This window comes from Salminus brasiliensis, chromosome 19 (genome assembly GCF_030463535.1).
Source record: "Salminus brasiliensis chromosome 19, fSalBra1.hap2, whole genome shotgun sequence".
In the NCBI taxonomy this organism is placed as follows: Eukaryota; Metazoa; Chordata; class Actinopteri; order Characiformes; family Bryconidae; genus Salminus; species Salminus brasiliensis.
In genome coordinates, this window is record NC_132896.1 from 14507065 (window position 1) to 14533072 (window position 26008).

General features: G+C 40.5%; 1 protein-coding gene across 1 annotated transcript; it reads left to right on the plus strand.

The window, feature by feature from the left end:
* fam149a (family with sequence similarity 149 member A) lies at positions 1-25089 on the plus strand. Its single transcript, XM_072663879.1, has 15 exons — positions 1-206; positions 6812-6904; positions 7094-7226; positions 10709-10851; positions 11007-11129; positions 13829-13990; positions 15118-15302; positions 16516-16667; positions 16767-16861; positions 17226-17405; positions 19654-19777; positions 20790-20918; positions 22584-22680; positions 22955-23107; positions 25022-25089. The coding sequence occupies exons 1-15, from the start codon at positions 1-3 to the stop codon at positions 25087-25089; spliced, it is 2043 nt and encodes a 680-aa protein (XP_072519980.1).
* The last annotated feature ends 919 nt before the right edge of the window (positions 25090-26008 follow it).

Consider the following 26008-nt stretch of genomic DNA (forward strand, 5'->3'; position numbering starts at 1 on the left):
ATGCAGGTGAGTGTGGAGCCCGTCCGGCTCCCGCAGGCTGGGTCCGTCTCCCCGCAGTGCCATGGCGCCTTCGCCACTACGTTTGGAGGAAAGTTGGAGAAGCGTCCGCCTGATCCTCAGCGCACTTCCCCATGGAGGAGGCTGAAGCCCCGTCATCCCGGTCCAGCCACGATGAGCTCCAGCCGGGAGAGGGACCAGAGCCTAAAGTAAGACTTTAGAGGAGGTTTCAGGACTGAAAAGCGTGGAAAGCGGTTAGGAAGAGTGACAGGTTTTAGGGAGGAAACGAAAAAGTAGCATAAGGGTTTTTTTTCTGAGTTTTTCTGGCTTGGGGTTTGTGTAGAAGTGCCTACGGTAAGCTTCTGGTTGTTTTTTTGCAATTACTTATTTAATAAAAAGAAAATATTTTGGCATATAGTCCAAAAACAGTTCTGAAAAGTATAAATAAAATGATTACATTTATTTATTTTTATTTTTTTGTAAAAGTAAAAAAAAAAGAAAAATCAGAAATATTAATATTCGAAGGCAGACGTGTTTTTAGTAATATTTTATTTGAGTAATATTTTTTACTTTTATTGCATAGGTTAACCCCCCCCCCCCCCCCCTCCTATTTTATCATTAAGTCACTTGATCGGACCCCTGACGTCACGGGCAGTGCAGGAAGAAGTAGAAAGTACTGTAAAAATATTCAGACACTAATCCAACTCTGTGCTGTATGTAACACATCAAACCAGGCTTAATTAACTTAATATTGCTCACCAGAGTCACACACTGGGATAACTAATTAATACAAGGCTCATGTGAGGGAATCAAGGTGTTGTCTTTCCTGTGGTGCAGGCATATCTAATTGCCCCATCTACACCAGCATTTAGTTACGCCTTAGGTCCCACCTTATCTCCCCTTCGGAAACGGGAGCAGGCTCAGCTCTCATTTTGAACTTCACATGTGTGACCGTCCTTTAGAAAGGGGCAACACAGGACTCACTTTTTTTTAAGCACACTGTTCAATCAGTGGTATTAATGAGTCAGTCTTTTATAGAATTGAAAAACAAATCAGTCTTGGGTTGTTATAAACTTTTAAATATGTATTATTTATTAATTCAGCTGCTGCTTGCTGCTCAGTTCTTTAAATAAGCAGTCTACAAGCTAACTACACTTATAGAGAAAAGTAATTCAAGGAGGATAAGGACATGGTCAATGTGAGAACAAAATATTATATTTCCTTATTTATTTATATATTTATTGGTTGATTTGTTGGTTGGTTAGATCTATCATACAGTAGTCACTGTATTTATCCAGTGTTATAGCAAAGTATAAAATATAAATACATTAATGGAATATGTCAAGATTAAATTATTGACAGGTACCAAGTACCCTACATACCAACAGGGGGTGCTTTTACTTAATGACAAGCAGTACTAGTCTCTATGAAATAATAACTGTTACCAATTAATCTTTTCACAACACAATTGAGTGGAAGCACAAAAATACTCAAACTTCCCTGACCTTCATTACAACCAGTGTATTATTATTATTTCTTACATATTTCTTTTTGTATGACATTTGTGTCATACAAATTTATAACTCATTATAAATTAGTTTTATAATTTATAATGAGTTATAAATTATAAAACTAATTTATAATGAGTTATAAATTAGTTTTAACAATTGGTTGGGTGTCACTAAGCAGCGTTTGTCTCTGTACAGTAGGGGTATAACAGTGCATCGACAAAAGCGCAATATTGCAGTGCAATAATGTGACATTATTATTATTATTATTATTATTATTATAACGTAATATGAAAACGTTTAGGAAAAAAAGTACCAAACTGTCACTGTGGCGACACCTTCAAGGATACACCGTCAGTTCTTTTAGTTAGGGAACATCATTTTTTGCTTTTATAAAATTAAGTTGTTTCTGCACGCCTGATCTCAACACCAGTGTTTGTTATTTTTCTTATTGGACCTTAAGGACCATGTTGTACCTGAGGGTGCATTTACATTGTTTGTACCTTAGCGTACCTCTACAGTGTAGATAATATTATCACAAGGTACAGTACGTTTCCAATTATTGGTAACACTGTACACAAAGGACTGAGTGTTAGGCATGTATTCTTACTCAGTGCACCTGTTCAGCATCTGCTCCCTTACTGACATCTAGTGTTAGCAGCCAGATCTTAGTAGAATTCACACTCATGTTCCAAACCTCCTGGAAAAAATCACACTGAGCCCAACTGCGGCCCTTGGGGCTTATTGACCTTCATCAGTTTGAATGGTATTCTCTCTGAATACCGGACCCAGATGCTTGCAGCTTGCACATATAAATTACTCAAATCATCTCATTCAGGTCTGTTCGGTCTGTTTCAAAGCCCCGTGTGTGAGCTGGAGCTGAAGAGGTACACGCTGTCTGCACTGTGAAATCACTGTCTCTTTGTGCTGGGTGGTAAAAGGCCGACCAAAAATGAATCCATGTCACTCAGCCAAGTCGTTCGGCTGCCGCGCAGGTCATGCATGTTTCATAAAGGTCTGGCGAACGGCCTGCTGAAATTATTTGCTGTTTGCTCTGCATAGGAAACCTGAGCTGCTGCCGATGCTGGAGTTCCTCTTTGACCTCCGCCAGCCATTAAGGACCTCAGTCTCCCACTAATTAGTTTTCCTTTCTCTCTCTCTCCCTGCCTCCCTCCCTCGCCTTTGGGATGGGTGTAAGGTGTAGTTTTGTGTGAGCGTACCTGTTTTTATTAGCAGTGCATGATTTATCTTTTTTTTCCAATCTCAGTTTACGTGCCCAGAAGGATTGCTGTGTATAAGTTAAGTTCTAGTGACACCCGGTAAAGTTCGTTTATTCAGTAACTACAAAGACGACACTGCATTCTGTCTTATCCTTAAGGTATAGAAGTGAAATGCATGTGTTGACCCACAGGTGTGTCCTAAGATTGTTAGGGTTTAACCCCTTAAACAGCCTGTGGTCCACCAGTGGACCAAAAGTGTTATTACAACCTTCCATTACCAAAGAATAGCCCCTCCAGTTTGTACGGAAGTCCCTGTAGTTACTGAGTAATACACCTTAGTGTGTAATAAGCCTGAGTGTTTAAGGGGGTTAAGGAAGCTTTACATAATGGGCCAATTTAAAGGGTCTTTCTAAAACCTCATCTACATAATGTGGAAGTTCTTTAAACATTGAAATGGTGCTTCACACTCACATCTCATTTGCAAACCAGCTTATTAACCTTTGTGTAGTCTTAACATTCTGTATACTACACTTGTCTAAAGGGTCAAAAATGTAAAAGGGTCAAAAGGGGATTCTTCACTTTTTCTAATGTTGGTCATTACATTTAAAGCTAGAAAAGGTCATGTAGGGTGTTTTCTCTGCTGGTAAACACAGAGGCATGTTACATAGGCACAAGTTTGAATAAATCATCAGTTGAAAGGTTTTAGGGAACCAATAAGGGAACTCTTTAGGGCTGCTTCATTTTAAGAGTAAATAAAAATTATGTGTTGGGCTTAACTATATGATCATGTTTGTAGTTATGGTGAACAATTTCATAAAAATTACTAGTGGTTGTGGCTTTTTATCTTGTTTTTAAATGTGTATCCACTGCTTGGTTATTTTTGGGCCATTTCAACTTCATCGGGCAAAATATGTGAGAAATTTTGTATCATGAAAATATCTTTAGTATTGTGATATAATATTTTTGCCATGTCGCCCATCTCTAACCAGATGTAATCTATAGCCCGATTCAGACAGGATTAGTTTTATATGGGGAGGTGAAGTAATGTATTTTTACTACAGGACGTCTGTAAAACTTATGGCTGATGTGCTTGGGAAATCTCTGTATAAATGGCTGGGATGGGACTATGGTAGTCCTAGGCTATGCTACACAATGACTTGCCTAAAGCGGCCAGCAGCGTTGTATAGCTTCTTTGGCACATCTTCTGGACCTTTGCTTTGCTTTCTGGATCTGTGCCATGCATGGAGATACTATATGCCTCCATAAGTGCCTTCATACTTGATAAAAACATGACTCCACAGGACATGATGGAATATTTACTCACATGTCGATTCGCATGGGATTATTATAACCTGAGGTTATTTAATGGCTTGTTTTATAGAAGGTAAAAGGCACCGGAGTCTTGACTGTTGCTGGAGTGCACAGTCCATAAACAAATTATTGACATGGTGCATTTGGATGGGACTAAAATCACTGAGAAATTCAGGTAATACTTTTAGTCAAAAATAGCTGCTTTTAAAGCACAGTAGTATTAAAGGAAAATACATTAGATTGAAGCTGGTATCTGTTGATAATCAGTGTTTCTGTACTAGTATCAGCATCAGAAGAGAGAAAGTGCTGGCATACAACCTCCTGATACTTCCTCAGGTAAAGCATGCCAGTTATGGTGTCTGAGGAAACTGTGACCAGAGGGTGGAGTACTTCTCCTTTGTTTATATCTATGTCTTAAGAGAAATCCAACCCACAGCTTTAAACTCTTAAGAAGAACACCCTCAGCTGCCCTAGTGTTGTTTACATTTTTAGACCAACATGTCATGAATTTTGCTTTCTCACCTTCTATCAGTCCCCAACCCTCTAATTCATCTTTAACATGGCTTTCTTGTGATAGTCAAGGCCGTTTGTCTACATTTCCAGACCACATCAACCTTAAACGGAGACGAACGGAGGCTGTGTGTGTAGGGTTTCTCGTGTAACCTGTTTGATTGAGGTTACTCTGCCCTTTGTGCTTGCCAGTGCACCTCTGTTGCTTGGAGGCAACGTCAGGCAAGGATGCAAGTGGAAAATGAGGGCGGGAGGGAGGCTGGAAGGGAGGGGAGAGGGGAAACTCCCAAGACGAGCGGGAGTCATGAGTGTGATGCGTAGAGCTGCGGGAGTCTTCTGGGGCTGGGTTGTCCCATCAGACACCTGTGGTGGAGCTCAGGATAGAGGCACTGTTGAAGAACAGCACTTTCCACTGATGGAGCGTAGCCAACAGGGCGTTGGAGCTGAACGCTGGGCAAGGAGAGAGGGAATCCGAGGGAGGGAGGTAGCGAGGGAGCGAATTTCTAAGTTTCTGTGGCTGATCTGGCAGTCTGAACCCCGGGGCTTGCTCTGACCTTTCAGAGCTGAAAGAGCGGGTAAGAACAAAGATTCTCCTCTGAACACTGGAGGTTATACGGATGGACAGGTCCGGAGGCTGCCAGTAAATGAACTCTCTTCGCTGGGTTCCATACCGTGGGCGTAATAGCAAGCGACACCCATGCGAGGTGCTTTGGGCAGCTTTGAATGTGGCCCTTCTATACCAGGCCTGGCCTCCCTGCTCACTCACGTCTACCCAGACTGCTACAGGACAGGGCCAGACTGCATAGGCAGGGGTGTAGGACTCATTGTCGTTGGGTAAGTCATTTATGGCATTTTGAGGAGTCTGCGATTCCACAAGAAAGGGGGAATTTCTGTAAATACTGACACATATTCTGCACTTATCATTAAATAAAAAGTCTTAGATATAACTTCACAGTTCATTAACAGTTATTAACATTGATGTTAATGTTGGTCATTTTGGATTTCTATTGGTTTGTTTTACAGATTGTTGCAATGTAAAGGCCAACTAGTGTCTTTAAATGGTGGTAAAAAAAAAGTAAGCCTGTAAATTGGCAGCAATAATATAAGTGATACAGTTGAGCATGTCCAAGGATTGTTAGGGTTTAAGGTTTAAGGTTCTTCCTAGAACCTTACATATTGTGGAGGTTCTTTAACTTTGTTGTCTATTTAGCCTGACAATCTATAAAGCCTGACAATCTATATAGCCTGGTGGTGTAGAGCGTTCATGGAAGTATTAACACAAGGTCACTCTAGGACAAATGGTTCAATTTTAGCCAATATCACTTAGGGGGGTTTCTTTGCTGTCACACATAATGATGGGTCATTATTGACCCTTACGACAACACAAAGGTTAAAGAATAAAGTTTTATTAGGGACCAATAGTGGAACTCTTTGAGGTACCTTCATTATTAGGAGAAAATAATAGCTGTGTTGGGCTGAACTATAAGATGATATTTTGTAGTTATAGTAAACAATTACATCACATAATATCATAGATATTATACATAATTAAAGGACACTGAACAAATTCATGGTTAATCACAAAGATCGTAATTAGTGCTGGATTAAGTATTACAATAAAAATCACCTAGTCATGGTTTAGTTATTTTCTAATGTGCCATGTATGGTTTTGATATGATGACAACAGTGTATGTGGTCTAGTAATGAAATATGTCTGTCCTTAGACGTGTGAGGCTTGTAAATCCACCTCAGAATTCAACTTTTTAAAAAATGACCATTTGTATGGGTTTTTTTGCCAAATTTCAAACAGGAAACCATGGAAAACTCAACATTCATGAAGACCCATTAGTTTTAATAGCAGCTACATGTCGTCATAGTGATAAATGTGACCCTCTAGCATGGCTGTATATTGTACTTTGATCTTGTACTATCTAAATTATTCATGTAGTAATTACCAGCTGGATTAGGAGTAGTTTCAGACAAAGAGTGAAAGCTCGGAGCATGCACATTGTGCCCTTTACAAGGTGCTGACGATTAGAGAAACCGTAATTATACTGAAAAAAAATCTCTCTAGAGGTTTTGATATTTTTGAGACTTCTTTATTCTTCCAAGCAAGTTCAAAAGGAGTCTAGTGTTCCCAATATTCCTTTATTCTGTGAACTATGACAAGCAAAAGAGCCACTCCAATTACTCCCTTTCTTTTAACAGTGACTAAAGCTGAGGAATTACACGACTTCATGTTTCTCTCCCTGTTTTGTGCTGAAGGAAAAAGCTCCTGAAAGAACCCGACAGATACATTCGCTCGGTTCCTGTCCAGCTCAGCCGAAGTGTTGACAGAGGCCTATCGAGTGACCAAAGGTAATTTGTCCATGTCTGCATAGAGCTGCTTCTCTCACCTTACAGCAGAAGACCAGTGATATTGTGTTTCATGCGCAAATTGCACAGTATTGTGCTCGTGCTGTCATGCTCAAGCTTCATCCCGCAAATAAATATCCTCTATCAAGCAGTGCTGTAATTGGGATGCCTCTGGCCCTGTTGTGTTGGCAGCGTCTCTGCGTGTTCTCGCTCCTCCGCTGGTGGCGCCAGCCCAGTGAGCCGCCTCACCTCCTGTTCAGGCAGCGCTGGCTGTGCCACGGGCTTTTCCACCGAACACAGCTCCATTTACTCCTGGAGATACGATGTAAGAATGATTACACCATCTGTTCCCTCACTATGTCCCATGACTATTCAGTATATATGTGATGTTCAGTAAACAGCAGAAAAAAAAGGCAACAACTCGAGTAATCCCTATGAAAGGCAATGACGTGATTACTCGTTTACACCCTTAAGCCTGTATGTGGGCGAGTAGATCCTCGAATAATTCCTCGTTCACAGAGTACGTAACTTATGAAGCAGTTTCATAGATGTTACCAAATGATTGATAGCAGTAACTGAATTAGGTGACTTAGGAGCCATTTCACCATACGCAGCCTTATTAATGCATCTAGGTACCTATTGATTGGCCGAGGTTAGAGATCCCTAGAGCAGTACAGTGAACAGTAGAGTTTATACGCCGTAAGCTTGTGTAAGGAACTCATGCAGTGATAGAAAATGTCCTGCTATCAGGTTGGTAGCAAAAGGAGCGGGTCTCTGTTTCTCCTCTCACTGTTGGAACCGTGAAAGATTGGGAGCAGAGATGATAAATTTGAGGTGATCTTCTGAAAGAGGAGGAGAGGTATAAAGGGACAAATCCAGTGCAAGCTTTGTGGTTAAAAGTACACCAGGGCCGTAACCTTCTGTTAGCCTTCGGAAATCCAATTTACTTTATTGACAAGGCCGCACAGGTGGGTGAGGTGGGTGGCATTAATGTATGAACATCATGGGATAGACAGTAAATGGTAGTGGTGCAACGGATGACGAAACTCAGTTCGGCTCTGATAATTTTTCGGACCATTAAAAACAAATTAAATAAATAAATGCTAGACAGTAGAGCTGGGCAATATGACCATTTTATCGTATACACATATCGTGGTACACAATATACTTTTATGAGTGTATCATGGAAATCGTAAGCACTGATTATCTGCACATTTCATTACAACGAGTGTAATCAGTCTTATTTAATTGAATAGACAGCAGCATATTTTGAGTGAATCACAGTACACAGAATGGTAGCAGTTAAAAATTGTTTAACACTGTTGGTGCATCTTGTGTACTTGCCGAAATAGTGATAAATATTGTATATTGTAAAAAAAAATGTCTTTAAATATTGTGATATAATTTTTTCCATATCGCCCAGATCTACGAGACAGTAACTGGGGCAGTGGTGGCTCAGTGGTTAGAGCTCTGGGCTATTAAGGACAGGCTTGTAGGTTCGATACCCGGGCTCGGCAAGATGCCACTGTTGGGCCCTTGAGCAAGGCCCTTTAGCCTCCCGGGCGATGGAGTTGGCTGCACACCGCTCTGGGTGTGTGTGTGTGTGTGTGTGTTCTCACTGCCCCTAGTTCACTAGTAAGGAAATATGAAATACAGCGAAATTGCTAAACAAGCTTTGGCAACTATTTAGATCCATTGCATACAAATGGCGTATTTCCCCCACTGTGAGCTGACCGTTTTCGAGCTGAAAGATATGACCTGGGACAGTCTAGATGCCTTCATCGGTGTGAATCTTAAGTCTTTTTAAGACTTAATCTGCTCTCTGTATGGCTTTAATTTAATGTAGTACACATTCTGTCGTACTCAGTCATGCCTCCATCACAAACGATGGTTTCCAATGTTACGGCGCAGCATTAATGTTAGCTAATTTAATCTACCTTTCTCTCTTCTCTCCTCTCCCTGTCTTTATTTCTCCCTCCCTCTTGATCTGTTACAGTGGTGTTAGGTTTGGGCTCAAGTGCAGTTAAACTTTATTATTTAATGAAACTACCCCTTTTGGGGGGGTATTATTTTATGGTGTGTGCTTGGTGAGATCGTGACTGTTGGGCTTGAACTCCCAACCCTGGTAATGGGAGCCCAGTGCACTTCCACTGCACCACCACAGCTGTGAGGTGGCAGTATAAACAATTTTTATAAGCAATATAGAAAAAGGGCGGGGGAAAAAAGGAAGTGATGTTTATTCAAACAAAAGACAACTCAATTTATCTAGCCACTGCTTACACTGCTTTCCTTTAACTTCAGCTTTTCTTCACTGTTCACAACTCGAACTCTTCTCTTTTAACTTCAGCTTTTCTTCACTGTTCACAACTCGAACTCTTCTCTTTTAACTTTAGCTTTTCTTCACTGTTCACAACTCAAACTCTTCCTTTTTAACTTCAGCTTTTCTTCACTGTTCACAACTCAAACTCTTCCTTTTTAACTTTATCCTTTCTTCACTGTTCACAACTTAAACCCACTGTTACCATTCACCCCTCTACAAAGGTGTGATGAGGAATTGTGTTTGGCTGGGTGTATTTATACCGTGCCACACAGGTGGGTCTGGTCAGCGTTGATTACCGCTGGGGATTCTGGGGCTTGGAGTTTTTTGCTCCAGCTCCACCAGCTTTCATACTTTGCTGGCCAGGCCCCCTGCTGGTGGCTGATGGTACACGCTGCCTGCTTACAGGAGTGTAGAGATAGGAAGTTGTACTATGTTTCTGCTTCTTGTATCTGTCGTTTCATATTAAGAGCCCATAATTAAGAGTTTTGTTATTATGATTTCTTGGCATTTATGCAATTCTGAAGCAGCAGCTGCAGTAATTTTGTAATTTTGTAATCTGATAGATATCTGACAAATGATTTTTCAGTGTAGAATAGAAGATATTAGGCTAGTGTTACTAACAAACTCTGGCCTTGTACAGTTCCCACAAGTGCCGTGCCTGCTTCACCAAAGTTACATAGTGCAGTTAGCACCGTGTCTAGGCTGGAGTAGCAATGACAGAGACAGTCACAATGATTTTGATTTGTTTTTTATTTTAAGGTAAAACGGCTGCAACGATTACCTTGATATTATATTTACGCTATTTTGCCCACCCCTATAGGAAGACTATATTAAAAGCTGGTTCTATATAAAATGTGGCTCCAGAGGGGTCAGAGTGGCTCAGCAGTGCCAATGCACTGCCACTATGGCCCAGGGGTCGAGAGTTTGAGGAGTTGGCAGTTCTCTTTCCGAGTGGGTAGATGGCAGTCTGTCCCCTCAGCACGCTTGAAGCGATGTTGCTGATGTGTGGCTGATCTAGGGGCCCGGGCTTTCCTCTGAGTGTGTCCAATGCCTGGCGATGCAGCATTGATGTCAGTTTGGAAAGAGGTAGTGGCTGGCTTCACATGTGTCAGAGGAGACATGTGTTAAGTCTTTACCCTCCATTGCAAGGGCTAGGGGGAGTTATAACCTGGTGGGTTAATTGGCGGAAAAGGGAAAAATTCAATAAACAAAAATGAATACAATTTTTTTATTTAAAAAATGATTTGGTAACAAGTATGAAACTGGTATTTATGGTATGTAGTCATGAGAGTGAGAAATGGACATCTTGACTTGCTGACAAGTTAGAAAGTATAACTTGACTTTACTCTGTCTGCTATACCTTCTCTGTCTATTAAGATATTTTATTGCTAACCCTGTGATTGATATATGTGATAAAACATGGCCTCTTCCATGCAAAGTGTGTGATTTGCTGTGGGATATGCTGTCTGTGTGGGGTGTGTGTGCAGGAATTTGACCGGGCCAACACTCGGCGTGTAAGACAGCTCTTCAGCGCACTGGACGAACTCCTGTATGAAGGGAAGCTGAGCAGTAAATCTGAGGCCCTGCAGAAAGAGTGTGAAGAATGGAATACACACTCGCCTCACCTCAGGTACACACCCAGCATGGCTAAATACGTCCACAATACCTCAGCCTCTGGAGAATGTCTTTGTAAGCTTTCCAGGAATCTTCAGAATGCCATTACTGTATGGAAAATGTGACAGGTGTTGTTGCCAGTTTCACAAATTGAATTTGCTCCTGCCCCAGGATTTTAGGAAATCAGCTGGAACCCCCAGAACAGGAGGGGGTGCAGTATATCCACAGAAGAGCCACTAGTGCTAGGACTGCTCAATCATCTCTCGGTCTGGACAAGAGAGAAGATCACAGCGAGTATGCACCTGTTCTGCCAGTACACATCCACTAGTGGGGTATTTTGCAGTTAGCTCGTAATTCTCATATGGGCTAATCACATCACATTTATTAGATACACCTAACTTGTACTGACACCTACCACAGTGGTGTCATTTGTAGCGCAACACTACAACTAAACATGACACACACATGATGATGGGCAAGCAGTTTCTGTTTTTCCAGCAATAGGAACAAAAAGGATGTGCCCAGTGTAAAAGGACACATTGATTAATATAGGAGTGTATTGGCATGGTAGTTTATTAGGTATTTAGATAATTAATTGCAGCAGAACTATTAGGATTTTCACATTGTGTATTTCCTACTGTCCACTTTTTTTAAAACACATCTGAACTATATGGTCAAGTATTGGGATACCTGCTCATTCTTCCAAATCAAGTTTCATAAAAAGGAGTCTATCCTGATTTTGTTGCCGTACTGTCTCTACTGTTCAGGAAAGACTTTCTACTAAATTAAACAGCACAATGCTGGGAGGTTTATACCCCTCTAGACCACACCTGGCATTAGGCATGGTGCCAATAGGTCCATGTTTATCTGCTCCAGATAGTCCTATTCTATTGACATCACTTCTCTACACACAGGCTGTGTGTGTGTGTGTGTGTGTGTGTATTCACACGTGTTAGCAATGGGTTTAACGTAAAACAGCTGAATACATTCATTAGAACAGGTGTCCATAAACATTTGGACATATAGTGTACCTTGATTACACTGTACTTGTAGTTGTACACCTTGTTAGGTGATAGTTCTCTTCTTTTTTCATGCACAATTTGTGCTAATCATTGTTTAGCTCTTTTAACAGTTTCTGACCACAGGACCTTTAGCTGCATATTTATTTGTGGTGGATAATTTTAAGTCAGTGGTTTCCTGCGGTGCTCTGGTGGCCTCTTTCTATTCTAATGTGCCCGAACCAAATTGGTTTAAGCACTGAGTTTTGAAATAAACGCAAGGAGATGGTCGAGGGTGTCTCCAACAGATGGGCTACAGTCAGTAATGCGAGTGCGCTGTTATGGTGGGTATACCAGATAAAATGGCTATAGGTACAAGTTAGGTGCACCCAATCACCTGGTCTGTGTGTATACTTTGAGATGGAGGTAGAGAGGTGGGGATGCTTGATCTCAGCCTCCAGAAAGTTGCCCAACAACCACACCTCCTGAGTTTTAAAACACAGGACTAAGTAGCTAACTAACTTTCTAGTGCAGTAATAGCACTGCAGTGGCATAGCAGTGTGTAATTGAATGAGGGTGAAAGCTGGCTGCGTGGTAGAGCCTGACAGCGCAGAGCTATGATGACTTGCAGTTGCAGGCATGGGGCCAGTGGCAGACAGATAAGACAGATGGCTAAGGCAGGCACGTGCTGCAGAGCTGCGAATGGCAAGATTAAAAAAACATGAACCCCCCTGACATTTTCATAAGTTTTTCATGGATTTCTTGCGCAGTTTTGGCATTGCTTCAGTGACCAGGTATGTGTTTTTATGTATACATCTCCTTGGCATGGTCTGAGTTGGTGTGTTAAAGACGTTTTCCCTTTTCCGAAAACAGATATGAACAAAACTTAAGTTATTAAAAAACATTAAAACTTAAAATTAGGGTCTCAGCCATAGCCTTGCAGGACGAGGTCCAGTGATTGTGTGGCTTTTGGCTTCATGCAATCTGCTGAGCTGCTATTAGTGTCCAGACTCTTTCCATACTGCTATGAAGCAGAAGTCTGAGAGAGGAGCAAGAGTCTGGGAGAGCACAGTTGGTCATGTTCTCTCAGACGGTGCTCTTTCTCCTCATCAATTTTGAAGTGATGTAGGCTGGCACTGGTGTCTAGAAGCTGGTGTGGCGGAGTTCGGGATTCGGCGGCGGCTGCCCAGCAATTCCACATTGCCCTGACACTCTTAGTGTTGGGAGCATTGCTAACGCTAGAGGAAGCTACAAATGGCTGGGTTAATTGGCAGTACCAAATTCAGAGAAAAAGGGGGGAAAATCGTCAAACAATTAAACATTTTTATTAATTCATTAATAAATAAAATAATAAATATACTTACATTGTGACCTTCATCATAAAGTGTTCTTTTTCCAAATACGCACACAGCAAATGACCAGTGTTCAACCTAGACTACCCAGTGCCAGTCTGCATAGGACTGCCCAGCACTTTATCCAGTGTTCCTTCTTCAGAAGCTGCCATTCATTGGAGGCTTTCAAATTTATTAGCCATTATTAAAATTTCATACAGTCACTCAATCAGTTCAGCGTTGGAACAGATACTTTACTTTTATGGCCAGTCATTTCTTTCGGAGTGGTTTTTTTCAGTGCCTTGGCTCTTGATGAATGGATTGGTGCTATTGATTGGTTTCAGGGCTCTCTTCTTTTTTATTCTGCTGCTTCTTCACCAGACTGCATTCATCCACTGGCTCAGAATGTGCACTGCAATTCATATTTTTATTTTGTCTGTTTACCCACCTACCAGCTTTCCAACATGGGGGCTCTGCGCCTGACTTAAAATATGCACTGCTATGTGGAGTAATGGCATGACACGGCACTAAAAATGCCCATAAGTGGCGCATTTATCAGTCTGGCTCAGCTATAATGGGAATCCTCTCTCTCTCATCTTTCTCCCTGTGCCACCCTGCTCCCCTTTTCTCTCTCTCTCTCTCTGTCTCTCTCTCCCCCCTGTAGGCTGTCTGTGGAGGGCCAGAGACTAGCCCCAGGCCCCTGGGATGATCAGGCTTTTCGGCCGCCTCTTTCGGAGCTCTCTTTTTCTCTTATCCAGCAAGAAGAGGAGGTCTATGAGGCAGAGGGCAGGATTGAGGAATTTCTTGCTTACGATGGGAAAGAAACGTAGGCCACAAGAGTTTGTAACTTCTAGTGCTGCTTAGAAAATTTTTTGATCTCATAAATAATTCTGCATGTCATATTAGAATTCTTTGTGTATTATTACAGTTATATTACTATCTATAGGGCAGCCACTAATTATTATTTTTTCATTGATTAATCAATTGACCATTTCAACTCCAAATCTAAGTTTTGATTCAAACCCTTATGCCAGTGTATTGTTCTTGGTTAATAAAATATGACCTAAAATATCTATAAATACATTTAAATAAAAAAACATTTTAAAAAAACTCTATTTCCCTTATAATTATCTATATAATTGGGCTGAAACTTGACTTATAAAAACGTGAAAAAAAAGTTTCTAATATTGATGTTGATCCATTTCAGCGATTACATCATCAGTTACAATGACTGCTTGTGGCAGCACTAATTAGCTTCAAACGTGACCCTGTGGAATGATTGAACAGCTTAGACAACTGTCTCATTGACTAGTTAAAGAAATAGATGGTCAGTAAATAACATTTTATTTCCCCTTACCCAAATATACTCTATTAGCCAAGGTATTTAAAGAATTCACATTGACTTTAATATTAAAATTGGACAGAACTTTTACTTTATTTATATAAAAACTCTTAAAGGTGCCTCTACACTTCTAATTTATCTATAAAATTGGACTTTTATGTATAAAAACTCTTGAAGGTGACTTTACATTTCTTTTTTTTTATCAGTGAAATTAAACTGATAAACTCACTCTACACCTTTATATGGTTTAAGGCATATGTGTGATGATACAGGTGTGCAGTTTGCCCAGTTCTTATTCTCATTAAGTTCCATTTATTAGAGACATTAGTTTTGTAACTACAAAACTAAAGAAGCAAACTTCAGACACTGTACATGTTTTGACTGAGCAAAAGCATTTGGGATAAGTAGGGGATTATGTAAATTTCTTTATTTCTTTAATGATAAGTCATTGATGTTAATCAAAAGGAAATCACACTTTTCCCAGTACGATGAGATTAGACCAACAGGGCTGTTAATCAGTCGTAAACGCAAGTTCATTACACAGCACGTCTGGAGTGTGTGTGGGTGTGTTTTGACAGTGTGGCTTTCTTGCGTCACTCTTCCCACCGTAGGGAGAATGAGGGGGTGGATCAGAGGAAGGTCTCAGCCGTGGCCTCGCGGGACGGGGTCCCCCCAGTGTCCCCCAAAGCTTGCATCCGTGACGCAGTGGCTGACGAGCTTTTCGATGATGTTTGGCGGGAGGTAGTGGGCCTACTGGAGGAGCTGTTACGCAAACACTGGGAGAAGCAGCGCTCTGGTGGGTCTGCGTAATTGGATCTGACAGCACTGTTCTCACACACCCACCAGAGCTTCTATATGATACTAAATGATCTGAGGGCTTTTTGAGTGCATGTGGAGAAGGCACAGAATTGTGAAATGCATGCTAATGTGCCAGCATACAGGGTCAACAAGGAACGGTTCAACAATCTAACTCACCATTGTATATTCAGATTAGGCCCCAAAGTTATACTATATATCATTTGGCCATGAAAATTGGCCATTGCTATGGTTACCTAAATTTAGGCCCATGCTCAGTGATGGTATAGTAAAAACTCATGTAATTCATGTAGTCCATAGCAAGATTGACTTGAACTGCTTGAAGCTGATCAGTGCTGCTATCTATACAAGTCATTCTCAGAAAAAGGAGTTAGGTTTTACCCAGCAGTTAAAAAGGAGCCTCAGTGGTTTGGCTCTCATATAGTCAGGTTAAATTAAGAGGCTATGAAGAACATGGCATGCTAAAGTTCATGTGGCTTTTACAATTCCATACTTTATCACTGGATTAGCTGCATTTGTGGCCAACTTAAAGATTATAGTTTAATACAATCACAACTCTAACCGTACACATACAGAGCATTTATTATGTTCTTTGTTTAGACCAGAATTAACAACTAATGCTCCAGCTCCACTTCGGGGCTAGGGGCCGTCAAAAAATGAGTGCCTTCATAATGATATCTGCTAATTGTTCCTGATAGACCGTCTGTGATGTGCTTGAAGACATCAGCAGAGATAGTAATGATAATGATAAGAATAATAATAATCTTATATTTTTTAGACGTTTTTTAGTGGACGCATGAGCAAATGCACTGTGATGAAAAATAAATAAGAGAAATAAGAGCTAATTATCAGAAATCAAGAAAACTACTAAGAGTAATCTGCAGTGTTAAAATTTACATTTGTTGAATTCTACCGATTAATTGCATTTTAAAAATACAACAATGGAGAAGTGACAACTCAGACAGATTTTCCTTAATTCAGTCATATCAGTGAAGCCCTGTTACACTAAAACTGTTTAAATCTGTTCAATTTGACCATATTGAATTATATGGGTTATTATCATCAGATTACAGAAGCTCAGAAACTGTCAGGTTGTAATCCTAAGTATTACTGGATGTGCTCTGTTTTAATATTAACTTCAGAGCTGAGGGAAGCCTCTCCTGACCCTGAAATGCTGCTTTCTTTGGCATTAGATGGACTGGCACAGAGAAGGACACTGGAGAGCTCCAGACAAATTTTGTGTGAACCTTCATCTCACCTTTCATGGAGAGGACATCACGCATCTCCTAACCGGGGTCCAAACAGCAGAAGTATGTTCCTGTGGGCCAACAACAATAATGTGCAGGTATCAACCACAGCAAAATCACCATAAACATAATTACAGAATGCTGCTGTGCTGTTCCGCTGTTTAAAAAAGCAACTCTCTCTCATTTTGTTTGATTAGGACTCAAGTGTTTTCAAGATTAATTTAAACGGCGTTATGACAATCCAGGCAAAGCCTCTGCAACAGAGACAGCAGGGATTTGGCGAAAGGTCTCTGTAAGTCTGCTGGATTCAAGAAAGCTTTGTCTGATCCCCACAAAATCAAACAAATCATTGCAGCCCTTCCTGCTACACAGGAAAACACTGCTACATAATAATAACAGCCTCAATAGCGGCCAGTGTTTTAGGCCTTCTAGGCCAAACTACACAGCTGCCAGCCAACACTGAGCACCATGCTGTCTTGATGTGCATAATTGGTAGTGAACATAATACCTTAATATATTGCTACTATCTTTTGTTTATCTGATAATATCATCTGTAGAGGCCTTTATGGAAGGGAATACCTCAGGGCTGTTTAGTCTGCCATTAAGAAACCTTCAGTTTTTTGACAAAGGCTCTGCTTGTGTTGACTCCGTTGAAGGTGTGACTCTGACGATGGAGCCAGCATGCTGACGTGTATGAAGGCCCAGGGGCAAAGAGTGCCAGCTGCACTATCGCACAAACCTGCAGTTCAGCGGACACTCCCAAGGCTCAGCGGCAGGGCCCGACTGCGCCATAACCTCCCAGTCCAAAGCACCCAGGTCCTACGAGGAACCAGACTGTGAGTCAAGAGCTCAGATATAAAAGAAGTGCATAGAAATTTCTTGTGGTTAGTAATTATGTCATATGCAGTTTTAATTTATAAAAATGCTAAATTGTGAGCTCACATTCAGCTGTCTAGTTAAACCTCGAATCTTGCTGGTGACTTCTACTTTGTCTTCTCTGTTAGTCAGTATTATACTTGTAAGAGCTTCCTCTGCAATTTGTGTTCCTACAAAATTTACTAGCATCTTTAATAATCAAGAATTATAATTCGGCCTGCATTGACTTATATGCATATGCAATTATGAAAGATTCAGCAGTAATGTTTACCCTGACCCAGCACTGTTAATGTTGACATTAGTAACTCATTTACTATTTGTCACAAACCATTTGAGATGCCGCCAAGAAACAGCAGACCAAACAGGAGAACCCAAAATTAGTGATTCAGCAAATCCAACATAGGTGGTCTGGGAGCAGGGGTAATAACAGAAAGAACGGTAGATATCAAGGATATCTGAACAATAAGCCAGTAAAATAAGGTTATCAATTGTGCCACGCCTGGAATGCTGCGATATAAGAGATGCCACCCAACCCCAAGGATCAAAATAAATGTCCTGTGTATATAACCCGCATTATGTTGATATCTGTCATATAACCCGCATTATGTTGATATCTGTCATAAGGAAGATGATAAATAGCTTGCTGAAAATGTGAAGGTATACAATATGGCTAAGACCGTAGGGTGTGAATTTTGTCATTTCATATGTTAATGAAGGCTAAATGACTATTGCTGGAAAATACAACACCTAGTTGGGAGCCAAAATGGTAGTAGCTATAAGGTTGGTTAGTATCCATTTTTATTCATATCGTCATACCGTCTCAAAATGTTGCCGCGGTATACATTGTTACAGAGGCTGGGAAGTAGCATAAGCTGTGGAAGTAGCGCAGAAGGTTGTTCACTAGGTCACAGACTAAGTGAACACAGTGCCCAATTTTACATCAGTCATTCGCTAAGCCGTTAAACCGCCAGTCTGACCATTACAAACGTTAAACTGCTGCAAGTCAGGAGAGAGAAGCTGGTTTGCTTTGGCTTAGTTAGCATGATAACATTCTGTTCACCACATAATAGAAATCCCACTTATAAATGTTTAGACGAGAATGACTCGGATCAAGTGACTGCTGTTGGATCTGTATTAGCTACATATAGACTGAGCATCAGGCAGCTCAGTGCGGCTGCTGTTGGCTAACTTAGACGAGTATTGACTACAAAAACGAGAAAGAGAAGGAAAAGTCGAGTGACTGGTGTTGGAGTAACAGCAAGGATAAAGGTTCTACTGTGATCGGACCGGTAGCACACCAGCTAGGTTTAGATAAGCATGCTAGCATTCTAAACACCGCAACAGAGGTCGTGTTCTAGCTCGATGAGGCTCAGATCCACAGAAGAGGATAAAGTATCTGGGAGTGAATGGTCTTCGAAGTGCTTTCGACTGTTTTTTAGGCACATTTTGTAGACTGGTTAATCCAGGATTGCTTGCTCTCCCTTTTTATCTGAATCTGCACGTCTCCACCTGTTGACATACCAATTAGTGAGCACGCACCGTGCCCTCACCCTGTGGCTATTTTAAATGCACAGGAATGAATGAGCTATTTTGGCCGTGTAGTTGACAGACACAGAAATTCTACACATAAGACGCATTGTAATTTTAAAATAATTTTTTAAGGTGGTAACTTTAAAAATGTATTCAAGTAAAAATTATGTATTGAATCAAGTAAGATTCTTCTTCAATCTTCGGATGTTCCAAAAAGTGGATGGAAAAGTTCATGATGCTGTGTTAAGGTTTTAGATGCATGTATCAAACAATGAAAGCATTTTTCTGTAGCAGTTGTGTGTGTCGGCTTGTTTAGTCCATATGGAATCTGTACAATGTTGTTGCTGTGCTCCACATCGTTGTAGCATAACAAACAATACACATGATGCAACTGTTTCAGAATAATGTGACGACAGCAAGATTTGAGTTCCTGTTAATCACAGACAAAGGCCATATTTTGAAGTGTGGACTCCTCTAAAAAGCAGCTTGTTAAATTGGTCCCTAAAGCAACATTGCACCCTATTAATTGTAACACTTTTAACCTTGTCATCATTTGGAACAATCACAGAGCTAGCTTCGAGCATCTACAGGCATATTAGGCATGAGTAAACATGCCACTGCTAATTGGTGAATGTGTGTGTGTGTGCGTGTGTGTGTGGCTTGGTCTGTCTGCCGTAGATCCACTGTGGCCGAGGACCTTCTCTCATCACCTGTGAGTGCTCTTTCTAACCACAGGCTTCCTCTCATCCACGCCGAATCTTCAGAGCAAGACTGTAACGTCCCTGCTCCCAGACACACACAGGTAACACATTAGACCAGTATCGCTGTGTCTGACAGCCTGACCCTTAGAAGCCGTTTTGCTCTACGATTCAGTTAGCACTCTATATCGACTGGTTTGAGTCTACACTTCTGACTCTGCCAACAGTACAGTGTGTGGCACAATTTCAAGAATGCTTTTTTCTTTCTGCAAAACAGGACCCAGTGCACAGTGGCAAGCAAATGTTTGGCACATATGTTCAAAATATCTTATTTTTTATTTCCATATTTCCATCCAGAAGCTTTCTTGTAATGGGTGTTTCAATTCCTTTTACCCATTCGTCCTTGGAAAAGGCTTGTAGTTATTGAGACTTCTTGCTACACTGGTCTTGTACCATGCAACCCAAACTGTTGCATGGTGCCCTTCATTTTTTCAGTCTAAAATGATACAAAACAACAGAAATACACAAATCGTGCTTAGGATAGAAAAGCTTTAGCTTTAACGTTATGCCTTTTGGAAATCAGTTCGTCTTTTACACAAGTTCATAGTGATAGTAATTTTAACCAGGGGTGCCCAGACTAGTGCATGCCACTGTATCTTCTCTTCTACCTATAAATACCAATGTGCTATGGATTGAATCTGCACATTTGACAGAATGTCAACACCTTGTTTCAAAGAAATAAAAAAAATGTATTTTTAATGAATGAATCTAGTCATAATTAATATAATTCACCTGTCATCCATCTGTTCATTCATTCATACATTCTAGATTTATCACCTCATTTGTCTTATTTGTCAAGAACTTTATGAAGAAAAGTTGCAGAGAAAACTACTTTTCACTCTGATGAAAACCTGGCACTGAACCATCTGCTCAAAAGCATCAGCAGATATGAGATCGACATATCGTTCAAATCTGTTTGATGCTAATAAGCCAGTTGTCTGTCGATACTGATATGATTAACATATCTTTGTGCAGCCTTAGCTAAATGCACAGCAGAATTCACAGTGAAGATACTGCACAGATGGGAGTGACCACACTTCTAACTGATGTTTACAGCTCAGAGGAAGGATCATAAGAGGTGGAGTGGCCAGTGCCATGCATGTAGTGTCCAGCCTGCCACCCCTGAGAGAGCCCACATTACTGCTGGAGTCCCTGTCCCGACCCAACACCACACACACATTCAGAGTAAGACTCTTATCATGGATAAATATAAAGTTAATTAGAATTTTGTCAACTGTCAACTTGTCTTCCTCATAATTGTGTTGTGCTGCAGTAAAAAAGTTTTCTTTTTGAGGAATAATTTGCAATCAAACCTAATAAATTGCAGCATATGGCAATTGGCAAAGGTATTGACGTTGGATGATTAGTTGTGGTTCACAAACACCACTCCAGCTCAGCCCAAAGGTATTGGAATTAAGCTCCGTTTCTCCATCCAGACAGGACAGTTTTTTGTTGTTTTACAGCAGTAGAGGGAAATACTGGGGGGCTTTATACCTCTCTAGCTGACGCTTGGCATTGCGCATGCTGACCACAGGTTTTTTTTATGTATCACCGTCCTAAGCATTTCATTCTATCTGTGGAGATAATACAAGCTGTGTGCACATTTTATCACATGTGATAGTTATGGGTGTGCCTCAAAGCAGCTGAACTCATAAATTATAAACAACGTCTTGATGTAAACTCAATTCAAATTGAAAGCTGAAGTGCTTTGCGAGCAGTCCACATGATGTATAGTTGAAATATTTAAAAATAATAGAGAATGACAGGAAATATAAACAGAAGAGATACAAATTTGAATTGAAAGGACATTTTTATGTAAAGTAATGCAGTAAAATGTTAATAAAATGTAGAAAACATACTAACTGCCATCAGCAGCTGGGGACTGAGAGAGCACAATTGGCCTTGCTCTCTCTGGGTAAGTCTCTCTTTCTATGTCCTCTGAGTGCTTTGCTTGGTGATGTTGCATCATCGGCAGTTTGAAAAGTGGTGGTGGCTGCATGCACATGTGGTGAAAAAGGCATGTTTTACATGTGATAGGGGGAGAGTACAAATGAGTGGGTTGGGGAGGGTAAAAAAATGTGATAGGTAGTAATAGGTGCTAGTAATTACAATAACTTCTACGCTAAGACCATATTTTAAATTAATTAATTAATAATAATAAAACACAGTAAAGCCAGGCTGAATCAATGGGTTTCAAATTTGCAATGTGTCAGGTGTTTTTAGCTTCTCTCACCTCTCGTGTTCCAGTTATTCAAGTATTTGGAGTATAATGGCTGAAAGCAGCGTCACCAAAGTTTGTCCTCCTTTGAGGACCAACTAAAAGAGCAAAACTGCATGATGTAGATCTTTAGAGTTATGCCAGCATAATGAGGCACACAACTATTGCCAAGCTATACTTATTATACAGTTGTAAATTGTCAGGGTTAAAATTGTAGGTCACTGCTTAACTGCTTTAATGAAGAAATTCTAATTAGAACCGTATGCTCTTTGATTCTGATGTCATCAAGGCATCAAGACTCAACTCTAGAAGAGCAGTATAGCACCTCAACTCGAATAATACCACAGGGTTCCAAAGAGTTCTACAAGCCCACAAGAGCAGCGATTGCACAGTGTGGTCTTCTTGAGGAATGAAATATACATACAAAGATGAGAATCTGAAAGCAGAACAGGTTGAAGTCCCACAGAGTCCAATCCAGTATTGCATGTGTTTTACTGCTATCCCTGCAAACTGTAAACACCAGGTCCCACTGAGACATGGTATTAATTCAGCTGCAACTTCAGTAACAATACTTTATATATATATGGAAACTCAAGAGCTTGTTGTAACGCATGTCATGTTTCATCCTGCAGTCGGACACACCCCTGAAAAGTTCTTTGACACCCATGGACTTTGCCTGTAATGTGAGGATGGGGAGAGGCCTTCTCGCAGGCGACATCTCCAGAACAGGTGTATGATTAGGACCTGTGGGCTTTATGTGTGTGTGTTTTGTGTAAGGAGTTATATCTGGTGCTTAAATGCATACATATTACAACCCATATACATGGATAGTGTTCACATTAGGCTGAGTTTTAGATATGGGCCCATATTTGTCAGTTGTCTCAAAGTTATAGTGCTGATCTGGGATTAAGTTCTGTCATTACATAACACTTAGATCTTAGATCAGTGCTTGCTGAATGATGGGCCTTGAGCTTTGGCTGAGTAAAACGATTCCCTATGATAGGTCATGGCACATCTATGGGCGTGACGGGCTTCAGCATCACCTGTTCAGCAGCCAGTGGCTTTTCTGAGTGTGCCACACCTCCGAAGAAACGCACACACCTGCTCTCCTCCACTGATGTGGAGGGAAGAAACACACCTTTGCTCGGGTCTATGGGTAAATATCTTGCCTTACAACAATTACATTCTGTTGTAATTCCTTAGTAAAATATTCCTAATGCGTCATAAAAACTGAATTTGTATATGTTTGTATGTATTTGGGTGATTCTTCATTTTGAGGGTTCTTTTTTACCATCTTAACTTTCGAAAAATAACATTTGCAATAAATCTTGTCTGAATGATGTCCAGACCAGTAGTGAATCTAGAGCAAAATCCCAAAAATTCTCTGATACTCACAACACTCATGTTAATAACGTCATTTTAAAAAGGAATTCTTCAAATTCCACTTGGAATCTTCTTCTTGGGCATAGTTTTTATTATGCATTGCTTGCTATTTGCTTTTCATTTGATTGGGACAATGCAATAGTTCTAATACAGATCATTACACCTATGTGCTGACGCCTGCACATTACACCTATTACACCTATTACACCTATGTGCTGGAGCCAACACTGGCTACTTAGGTTTTTACATAATGATAATATAGAGTTATTATAAAACTACTAAGCCTACACTACAGATATGGAAAGTACAATAAAGAAATACACCACACTGCACATATACACCATTACACCTTAGTAATGTAGAGTACACTCTTAACATTAGTATCTTTCCCCCACAGTTAAGGTTAGACTAGCAGCATTTAGTTGTTCAGGTTTTTATAGTTAATCGTTATTATCTGCTCCACTCATCACCACTGTCTTGTGTTTTTCTCCTCTTCCTTCTCTTTCTTCTTATTTTTTCACTCAAGGATATGTTTACTCCTCTACATTTATCATGCATGCCACTTGTGATTGAGTGGAATCCCCCTTCAGGTCTCTCCTACTTTCATTGCAAACTTTACACCCCCTCCAGTCTGGGCCCCAAGCAGTTGCCTGCCTTGCTTGGCTTATGTAGAATTAATAAAAATATTAAATTTATTTGCCAACTGGCATAGTGTAGAAATCTAGGTACTTTCAAGGTGTTCTATTACTTTTTCATCTTTTTCTTTTTTCTGTATTCCTAGAGTTCTCTACTGATGCCTTACAGCCATGTTGACTGTAAGGCAGTGAACAGTAGTTTTAGCAGAAGAACTATTGAAAGACTTAAAGGCTTTTCACTTGATGTAAAGATATTTTTACCAGTTCAAAGGTTCTTCATGCTCACAGAGCTCTGTTACAAACATGTTTGTGGTTCTTCGATGGCATCAACCAAGTTTACTGAAGTTTCTTAACTGCTCTGATCCAACCCAAGTGCCTTAGTATATAGAATGTGTCAGTGCAGACAGTGGCTCGAGATGTACTACTAACGCAACAGTGGAGATGAAAACTGTGGACTGTTCATGACGGGTCAGGTCAAATATGCAACCAGAGCTCCACTAAGCATGCATTTCACTTAAAGGCCAAATATCCCCAAAACAAACAGCATCAGAAGATGCCTACATTACATTAGATCTTGGATAAGCACCAACAGGAAAAAGACTAGCATATGATGATGGTCATTGTGTCCTAATTTGTCCAATTACATTTTTTTTTTACCTAGTGCAGATAAATAGTCCAGTGTGCTGGACAACATAATCCAAAACAAAACTGCCACTGTTTTAATTGCTTAGAGATTACACTGTAGCTAATTAGTGTGCATTAGCACAGCTAAGAAGCTCATTGGACTCCTTTATCATCTCCATAAAGGTATACATACTGTACAGTATTTCAAAGTCAGAGAGGGAAGAGAGGGTCTTAATTATGAAAGCAGATTTATTTATGAGAATGTTTTGGAGTTTTTTTTTGTTTTGTTTTGATAATGAGATCCTGGGATTAATTAATGTGTCTCATTATGGAATGTCACACAAGGACATAAACACACGAAAGCCAGGCATCCTCCTCAACAAATAACTCAAAACTCAAAGCTGTCTTGCTGTCTCCACGTTTCTCAGGTCCTCGGAAAGCACTGGGTCGACTTCCAGTCCAAGCGAGGAAGAAGTTTCAGGTGGTAATGCCATAGCGCAGCTAAGGAGTGTTTACATGACAGTCTGCAACGCTGTATAAGGATGAGATCATTTGGTGCTTTTTGTTTCTTTCAAATACTCAAACGTAACAGTATGAATTGTGTTTGCACTAATGAAGTGTGTTGCTGCACCGTCAGCCCTCACACACAGTTTGTATAACACTGGGCAGTTGGGGAGAGCAGGGCACTACCTAACACATGGTAAAAGGTAACATGGATGTTTTGCATAGCTGAACATGTACAGCATGGTTTTGCTCACCTTCTCATGTTCCTATGGCAACATCGTCTGCACATTTGCACAGCAAACAGATAAACATTCTCGAGATTCACCCTGAGGAGTGAAAGAAAAGTATTTGTCTGTTTTTATACCATAAAAGTAACTTAAACTTGGGCAGACTTGAGGGGTATAAAGCCTGACAGCATTGAGCTGTGGAGCAGTGGAACTGTGCTCTCTGGAAAGATGCTGTGATATTTAGAGTGAGTGGGGAGTTGAGGATGATGTAGGGTGGTGATCATCCAACATCCCATCCTCACTAACAATGCAATCAAATCCTCACATCAGTGCTCCATAATCTAGTAGGAAGTAGACAGTCCTGGACAGTAGGATACACTCTTATTATTCCCCTTAATTTTGAAAGAAACAATGAATGAACAGGTGTCCCAATACTTTTGTGCACATAGTGTACCTACAGTGGACACAAAAGCACCTGAACTGGACCTTGCAGCAATGAAAGAAGCTAATTTGACCTGATGAGTCCTGTCTTGGTGCTAGATGTCACAAGACACCTTCAGAGGTCTTGTAGATGAAGCTGTTCCGGTGGCATTGCGAGGTACAGTATGCCATAGTTGATGGAAACAAATTGTGGTGTTCATAATGTTTTGGCTGAGCTGTGTGTTTTATCATCAGTGCTTGAAT

Coding starts and splice junctions, on each gene's coding strand:
- fam149a (XM_072663879.1), top strand. CDS start 1: ATGCAGGTGAGTGTGGAGCCCGTCCGGCTCCCGCAGGCTGGGTCCGTC. Junction 16,668..16,766: donor CCAACAACAATAATGTGCAG/GTATCAACCACA, acceptor TTGTTTGATTAG/GACTCAAGTGTTTTCAAGAT. Junction 23,108..25,021: donor ACCTTTGCTCGGGTCTATGG/GTAAATATCTTG, acceptor CACGTTTCTCAG/GTCCTCGGAAAGCACTGGGT.